This window comes from Haplochromis burtoni, unplaced genomic scaffold, assembly GCF_018398535.1.
Source record: "Haplochromis burtoni strain Fernald_Lab_line unplaced genomic scaffold, NCSU_Asbu1 Contig_475, whole genome shotgun sequence".
Classification (NCBI taxonomy): domain Eukaryota; kingdom Metazoa; phylum Chordata; class Actinopteri; order Cichliformes; family Cichlidae; genus Haplochromis; species Haplochromis burtoni.
Window position 1 is genome coordinate 67,082 of NW_024582836.1, and position 8,614 is coordinate 75,695.

General features: G+C 42.0%; 1 protein-coding gene across 1 annotated transcript in view; it reads left to right on the forward strand.

Annotated features, from left to right (window-relative positions):
- The window catches only part of sh2d3a (SH2 domain containing 3A), an 18,185-nt gene extending 10,185 nt beyond the window's left edge, over window positions 1–8,000 (forward strand). Inside the window, exons 10-20 of the mRNA XM_014341286.2 lie at window positions 138–427; window positions 518–603; window positions 1,298–1,417; window positions 1,495–1,652; window positions 1,786–1,986; window positions 2,881–3,042; window positions 3,204–3,319; window positions 3,648–3,819; window positions 3,933–4,044; window positions 6,678–6,863; window positions 7,371–8,000. Of these exons, the coding sequence (XP_014196772.1) occupies window positions 138–427; window positions 518–603; window positions 1,298–1,417; window positions 1,495–1,652; window positions 1,786–1,986; window positions 2,881–3,042; window positions 3,204–3,319; window positions 3,648–3,819; window positions 3,933–4,044; window positions 6,678–6,863; window positions 7,371–7,546 (1,779 nt within the window). The 3' untranslated portion in view covers window positions 7,547–8,000. The remainder of the gene's footprint in view (window positions 1–137; window positions 428–517; window positions 604–1,297; window positions 1,418–1,494; window positions 1,653–1,785; window positions 1,987–2,880; window positions 3,043–3,203; window positions 3,320–3,647; window positions 3,820–3,932; window positions 4,045–6,677; window positions 6,864–7,370) is intronic.
- Window positions 8,001–8,614: the final 614 nt, after the last annotated feature.

Sequence of the window (8,614 nt, forward strand, 5' to 3'; positions counted from 1 at the left end):
GTAATGATTCTGGGTCACCACAGCTGCAAGCTACACTAGCCATTTTTTGTTGTTGTTAACAATACGTCTTTACTGCCTTTGCTTGACACGTTGTGTGTATGTTTGTGTGTGTGACTGCGCCTCCATCTGTGTGACAGGGCTACTCTCGGGAGCTGTTCCAGTTTGAGGAGGATCGCTTTGACAGCGTTCCCGCTCTCGTTCGTTTCCACGTGGGCGGGCGTCGGCCCATCTCCCAGGGTTCGGGCGCTGTCATCTTTCACCCAATCACACGGACCCTTCCTCTGCGTGTCATCACCGAGCGACAGGCCCCGTCCAAAAGCAGCTGTAATAAAGTTGCAGGTGGAGAAAAACAGACCGAGCACGGCAAAAGACGCAGCCTCAGCTCCACACATGCCGACACACTGGAAGTTGCCAATCCGCTGCTGAGGTGCGAGAACGTAATTGGTGTGGTGCACATTCATACACAGAACGCTGAGATTTAAAGCGAAGTTACTGAGCGTTGTTTGATGTGTGGCAGAAGTGGAAGTCATCCTGCTAACTTGGAGAACGTGGGACGGAGGCCTTCACTTCAGACTGCACAGTCTGACAGCAACCTACGAACTGGTACAGTATTGCAAACATGCAGCGTATTTGCAGAACAGCAACATTAATGTCAGCTGCTCAATGTACCACTCGTGCTGCCAAACCAGTTCTGACCCCCACAGAAAAAAGGAATATGTTTAAATTCTTTTTTGGAATTTAAACATTTGATATGTTTTTGTTTTTCTGTGTTGGATTGTGATATAGGTTTCAAAGATCATTATACACATACTGTGGTGGGGAAATGATTATTTAATCCCCTGCTGAAGCTGTAAGTGTGCTCGCTTCCAAAGAAATGAACAGTCTCTCATATTTATGGTAGTTTTATGGAGAGAGGGGAATTTTATCCAAAAATCCAGAAAGAACACATTATATAAAAGTTATGAATTGATTTGATGAATTTACGTTAAGTGAAATAAGTATTTGATCCCCGACATGACTTAGCATTTGGTGGCAAGCTCAACGGTAAGAGGTTCCTTGTAGTTGGTCACCATACATTTGGACACACCTCAGGAGGGATCTTGATCCCCTCCTCTGTACAGAAACACTCTAAATCCTTTAGGCCAACTCGAAGCTTCAGCCCCTCCATCACTCCATGGCCTTAATGTGCTTCTTCTTTAGCCACTTCTTTGTTGCCTTGGATATGTTTTGGGTCACTGTCATGCTTGGAGACTCATCCACGCTCCATCTTCAGTGCTCTGTCACCTTCTTCATACAGGTGTTCCACAGAACCTTCAGTCTGAGGACACTAGCCCTGCCCAAATCTCCCCAGTGTTTCGGACAGGCAGCGAGCCCCTTCTGAGCCCACAGCCACGACACGCACGACCTTCCCATCCAGGTAACGTGGAGAGCCACGCACATGGAGAACTTCTTTATCTAACAAACAAAGCTCACGCTTCCCTCTCTCTGATGCAGGTGGTGGTGCAACTTTAAGAGGTTCAGATGGGCAGCTACACCCCAGAGCTCCTCCTAAGCCTCTCAGGGTTTCTACTGTTTTCTCCAATACTGTACCTCCCCCACCCAGAGACCAGGATGAAGACCCTTCTTCTTTCTACAATGAGCTGGTCATCCGGGTAAAAGAAAAAAATTTCACAGCTGATGTCATCTTTCTGTTGTAACTGTTTATGTTTGCAGAAATGAGGAAGGCCTTTCAAGCTACAACTAAATCCTCCGTGGAGACTTAAGCCCTCCTCTTGTTCTGTTTAGGTGCCACAGAGCCGGCGGAAAGGTCATGTGGATCAGCTGCGTGCGGAAGAAAAGTGGCAGAGCCGTGCCCGCCTTACAGAGACTTCCTTTGGCTTTTTGGAGGCTGAGAAAAGAAAAGCCTCCTCACAGCTGCTGTTTGACAAACAGTTCCAGAAAAAGGCAGAGAAGGAAGTGGAGGACTGGCGCTTTGAACGACCACATGTTTGTATACATAATAATTACCTTCCAGTTTGTAGTTTTCACATTTCCAATTGGTTCTGAGGCTTCTGGAACTATTAAGTTCTTATCTGTACATAAATCTATTTTATGCTCCCCTGGGAGGCTGTTGATTTCCAATTATTTGATTATGATTTATGAAAAGAGTACTCTTTAAATTGTTGGAGTTGTGTAATCCATCACAGTGCTATCAAATCTGCTTTACCTTAGATATAGTTGCATACGTCTACAGGCACAGCAGCTCCAACTTCCACATCAGTGTTTGGTCAGCTACACAGAGCTGACAGTGTCAGAAACTGTATCTGTACCAGTCTTGCCAGTTAAAAGTAATAGGGAACTCCAGGCCTCGAGGGCCGGTGTCCTGCAGGTTTTAGATCGCACCCTGGGTCAACACACCTGAGTCAAATGATTAGTTCATTACCAGGCCTCTGGAGAACTTGAAGACATGTTGAGGGGGGAAATTTAGCCATTTGAATCAGCTGTGTTGGATCAAGGACACATCTAAAACCTGCAGGACACCGGCCCTTGAGGCCTGGAGATCCCCACCCCAGACGTAAGAGGAAGTTTTCCATTGTTCCTAAGATCATGTCAACATTGACCTTGACTGTTATTAAAGGTGACACTTTTTTTGCACTATTGCATGCATATTTCCTGTTGTTTCTCTACTGCAGTTTTAATTACTGACTTACTACCTTTTTGCCACCAGGTGTCAGAATCATATTGTATTTGCCAGTTTGTAAAGCCTGACTCTGCCGTCTTAACTTCATATTCACAATAAATTCAATCCATGCACATTAGTGTGCAGTTATATAGAACTGCACACTAATGTGCATGATGTGTATCATGTGTGTATATGATATTCTTCTGCCTTCATTACAGATGGAGTCACAGTCGTGTTTTCAGTTGGATCAGTTTAAGTCGCTGCTCCTACCTGAGAATAACCGACCTCTGGAGAACAGTGTCCTGGTGACGCTGAAAGAGCTCTTTACCCGATCAGACCCTAAAACCATGGCTTTGCACATGCTCAGCATTGACTGCCAGGTGTCCCTGGTTTTTACTCTTTTCTCATTTAAAACTTTAGCTGTGTTGAATTTAACAGTAGTTTCTAATCTTGAGTAGTTTGATAAACACTTTATGTACACATGAGCTGTTGAAATTCTTGGATCAGGAATCTGACTGGCCATTTATCGCTCATTGTGCAGGTTGCACGCATCATCGGGGTGACCGATGAGCAGAAGAGGCTAATGGGAGTTGGCTCAGGGCTGGAGCTTGTCACTCTGCCACATGGACACCAGTTAAGACAGGATTTATTAGAGAGGTACACGCAGCCTGCACACTATTTTAAAAATCAATCCAATGTTACACTTTGTCAGTCATCCGTGGAGGTGTTGGTTTATCTCGTGGCTGTACACAGAAACTGTAAAAGGATCAGTTTTTATTTGTTTGTTGCTTTGTTTGGGGGTTTTTGCACATTGTTTTTCTAATTCTCTGGGTACCACAAAATTCGTTTCACCTCAGCTGTATTTGCTTGGACTCTGGTTGGGTAAAAGCCAGTGTTCAGAAATGAAAAATGTCCCTTACCAGTTACTGCATTCAATCTTCTGTCCACTCAGACGCCTCTAATCCACTCAATGTGAATTTTTTAGGCATCATCTAATAGCACTGGGAGTCGCAGTGGATATCCTGGGCTGCACAGGGAGGGTGGAACAGAGAGCATCTGTTTTACACAAAGTAATCTTATTGGCTCAGGCCCTGAAAGAGCACACCCACAACTTGTACTCTTTCTCAGCTGTGATGAAGGCTCTGGAGATGCCTCAGGTGGAGTATTTATGACAGAGGACTGTGATTGCTGGATGTAAAATTATTCAAAGTAAAATGCGGTTCAAGTTTTCTTGCATATATTGAATATTTGTTTACATACAAATGTGCAGATAACACGACTGGAGGCGACATGGAAAGAGCTGAGGAGGGAGTACACAGAGAGCGCAGTTTTATTTGAGAAGAATCTCAAACCGTTCATGAAGTCGCTGAATGAGGGAGATGGTGAGTGGCTGTGTTTACATCGTCTATGCAAGTTACTTTTGTTCAGCGCGGTTAGAAATATTTGTTTCTTGTGGTTTGATCAGGCGTTACAAAGATACAGTACTGTGCAAAAGTCTCGAGCACCCTTCATTTCTTTAGATTTGGCTTGTAAAATGGGGAAATAGGTGCAGCAATTTATTGAAACCTGTGCAAACATGCACGGAAATACAGTATGTAAGGCAAAAACAGAATTTGTACATTTCTAATGAGCGTATTCTTCAACCTGGCCTAGACTCTCTTAGGCAGGTTTTCTCGTAACTTCTTTAAGTAGTCTTCAGGAACAGTTCTCCAGGCTTCTTGAAGAACAATCAAAGCTCTTCTTTGGAAGCTTTTTGGTCCCTCTTTTCTTCTCTCTGTCATGATTTTGCTGCAGTATCCCTTCTCCTTATACTAGCAGTTGGCAGTGATTTTCAGTCTACCTCTAGTGTAATTTGGCACACCTCAGCCCTTTCTCCTCATTTCCCTTGCGTAAGAATGGCTTCTTGACAGCTAACTTATTTCTGATGAGGCTTCAGCAAACAGTAAATGGATCAATTCATCACTCAGGTCCTGTCTCAGTCCTCTGCTGTATTTTTTCTGTTTCTTAAGGACATGAATATCAGACTGTTTATCTGCTGTAGACAGTTTTTTTTTATGCCTCCCACTTCTTCTTTTGTCCTCCACTTGCATAGTTTTCCTTCTTTCCTTCCTCCTTTCTTTTTTAAGGAGAGACTGCAGAAAATGCTGAGATATGGCAAGTTTACAGCTAACAGCTCTTTGGGAAAAAACTTGCTGGTGCAAAAATACTACTCTATGCCTGTCAAACTGTTATCTTTGGCATTTTTCATAGATTCGGCTAAAGAAGTAGGAACAATTATCTACTTTTCCCCCACAAGCTGTACAAAGTGCCTAAAGATACAATTTTAAAGTGCATCTTTGCTAAGTTGTCTGTTACATGCAGATACAACACTGATTCATCACATGAGTTAGGTGATGAATCTTAACATTGACAAACAAACAAAAACTCCCATTCATCTGAAAGTGGTCAGGTACAAGGCCTGGACCGAAAATGAGTGAAAAAGCTACCAACGCCCGAAACTTTGAAAGAGCATCAGAAAAACCTGGAGAACGATTAATGATGTCTGGCTCCTTAGAGGCAACATATAAAGAAATGAGTGGTGGCTCAAGACTTTTGCACAGCACTGTAAATTCACAACACAAGGATTTCTGTATAATATTCAAATTCATTTAAGGTCCAGTTATGCTTGTTATGCTCCTCATATATAACTCTAAGGAGGTTCTGCTTGGTGAGGTCCAGCTAATTAGAAGAAAGTCTCTCAGAGAGAGAAAGAGACCGGAGCTGAGGGCTTTTCTCTGCCTGAACCAGCATGGGATTTTTTCCCCCATTTAAAGCTTTTCTAATTTAGTAATAATATTTTTTTAAATTATTCAAATATAGTATAATATGTCCTCTTGACAGTATGTTGCACTGAAGCACCGTAGCAATTTCCTAATGTTGTAAACCTGCTCAACATCTGGCAATAAACCCTTTCTGATTCTGATTCTGATTCTGATTCTTGAATGTATAGGTTTATTAATAACAAGACTTTCTCATTATTGTTGCTAAGCATGTATAGGTTAGAAAAAGAAATGAAATAACTTCATGCAGCTGGATAATGAAGACCTGTCTAGAAGCCCTGCAGCATCATTCATTCTCTTCTCTGGACAGTCTTAAGTTTGAAAGCCTACCAAGAAAATGAACTTTATGTAACTCTGCTCAGTACTGTGCACATTTGGTTAAACTTTAATATAATTGGAAATAGTTTATCTGGATTTCAGGAGCAGGACCACGCCTCCATACACTTCCTGTTCTCTGTCTATGACCCTGTGTGAAAGCTGTGCATTCTCATTTTCAGGCCCCACTCACTCTCCCTCCCTTTCTCAATTCAGTCACTCCTCATTACTACATGAGGATCTGCCCGGCCTTCCCTAAACCGCAGCCTCAATTCATGGTCAAGCCGTCTGCCATCATCTACTGGACAAGCTGTCAAACCTAAATGACAATGTGGTCCCAACTAGTGAAATTACATATAGAGCACAATCAAGACCAATACTAATATTTGGCGATTTGATGTATTTTGGCAAACACACAAAAACATAACTTTCACTAAAATTTGACATATGTAATCATTTATCAGTCCTTTCTTAGATAATGTGACAATGCAGTTCTTCCTTTATTGTCGCAACAATTTGTGAATTAGTCATTTACACTCTGCACAGTTCTCCTTGCATCAGCTGGCTGTTTGTGGTGTCCCAAAAACATCAAGTTGCAGAATGCCGTCTCACAGACAAACTATGCAACATCAACATGAATAGCATGGTCAATCGCTTTCCTTTTTTTTCCCCCTTTACTAAATTTTCAGTTGCCAGCTAATACAAATATTGGCAAATATCTAATATTGGCTGATACATCAGTCAGGCTTTAATTATATATGTTAAGCTCTTATGAATATGCAGTTGATGTAGTATTCCCTGAAATGTGTAAGCAAACACTGATGTGTAAAATCTTTGCATTACCCCTGTGAGATTAATGGGTGCAGTGCTTTTGTTTGCAGGCTCTGTGGTCCAGGGCCCCATAGCCTTGCCACATCTGGTTCCACTGCTGATGCTAATGGAGGGTGAGGACCCAGTAGAGGACAGTGAAAGAGGCTGTCAGCTACTCTATGATGTCCTCCAATCTGCTCGCAGCGCTGCGTTGCATGCCCATGATTATCAGGAGCACGCACACGCTCTGCTCTCAGGTATGCACGATCATCCACACAATACAGTACAACATTATCATTAGTGTTATTAAGGAAACAAAAATGTCAGTGCACGTGAGTCCAAATGAGGGGGGAAATAATATTCAGTAAAACGTTTAAGGCAAATACAGCTTGTGTAAAAATGCTGGGAGGCAGCTGTGTTACTGAGCTGAAATTCAAGTCGAGAAAATGTTGAAGCCAAAACTGGCAACCTGGTGATATGGTGAGCAGAATATTCACTGTGCATCAATTTCCTTCAGCTTTATTAAGTAAGTCGAGAGAGTGTTTTGTGAAATATGGAAATGAAGTGGATTGCTCCCACAGGCTACAGATAATTGGTTCATCTGAGTAGCTTTTGCACCGAGCCCATTGTAATATAAAATAAACACTGGCTGAGACAGGAAGTGGAAAAGTAAAAAGCATTATGCTCAAAAACTGTGTACATTGTGAAACTTGTATCTTGGTGGTATCTGATCTGACTAAGTGTCCAACGCACTGTTCCAACAGGAGGCTGGGAGCCGATCCCCGAACTGCTCGAGGCTTTCCGCACAGAGTTCGCCCTGCGGCTGTTCTGGGGTCAGCTGGGCGCAAGAGCAGAGAGGAAGGAGCGATACGAGAAGTTTGATAAGGTTCTTTGTGTCCTCTCAAAAAAACTGGAATCTAAAGACAACCCGAACCTTTAACCTGAGCCTCAGCCCTCCGTTTCTCTGAGCAGAGAGCGAAATCGGCACTTTCTTCACTTGAGGAAAACGAGAAAAGGTTTCAGCCGAGCCTCTACGTGCTGTGGAGGTAAAGGAAGAGACATTTCTACTGGGAGATAAAATAGAGAAAAAAATGTTTTGTTTTGTTTTTTTCTTCCTGTACTTGCTGAGAAAAGACTGTATGTCGAGCTCGTCAAACAACAGCTTAACAACTTTCTTTTTCTTTTATTTTTTTAAACAGGAATGTGTGCACAGACCTTTATTGTGAAATAGGCCTGCGCCAGATTTCAAAATTGCTTTTCCAAAAACTGGAATGTGTTTACAAAATGTACATTTCTGATCCTTTTTTTAAAAATCATTGTTTAAAGAAGCCTCACTGGATACTCTATTTTTCACTTCAGTGTTTCGAAGCATAAATAAAAGTTTTCCTTTGTCATTTGTTTCTTATGAGTAACACTGCAATAAAACGAGACAAATGTTTTTCCTTTTTTATGATACAAGTAAATACAAACATTTTCTTTTAAAAAAAATGACAATGATTCCTTTTGAATGTTGAGAAAACATTTACTCGTGCGGGTCAGAGTGCTGGAGAAGACGTGCGTAAACCTTATGTGGCTCATCTTTAAACGTTTCAGATTTGATCTTAGAAATATTTGATAGCTGTTGGGAGGGATTCTAGTGAGGAGGTGAATCATAAAACTCATTTCCTTTCCACTGATGCCGTGATTCTTCAGAATATTGGCTGAACGGGCCATCGGCATTTCAAGTTTAAAGAAAAGAAGAAAAGGAAAGAGTTTTGTTTTTTAAAGGACCTCATTTTAGACAATCTGACCAGGCAAACATTCAGGAAACATGCAGTTTAAACCATTTGAGAATATGAGAAACAGAAAGCAAACAGCTGACCATGAGAGCTGTAACCCTTCCAGCGTGAGTCCGACCACCGCCAAAAACTGCCTGTAGACCACATTTGTATTAACAGATATGATAAAGCCAGTGAAGCTGCACCCTCAAACACAAGCAATTCACAGGGATCAAAAATTAATAAACTCT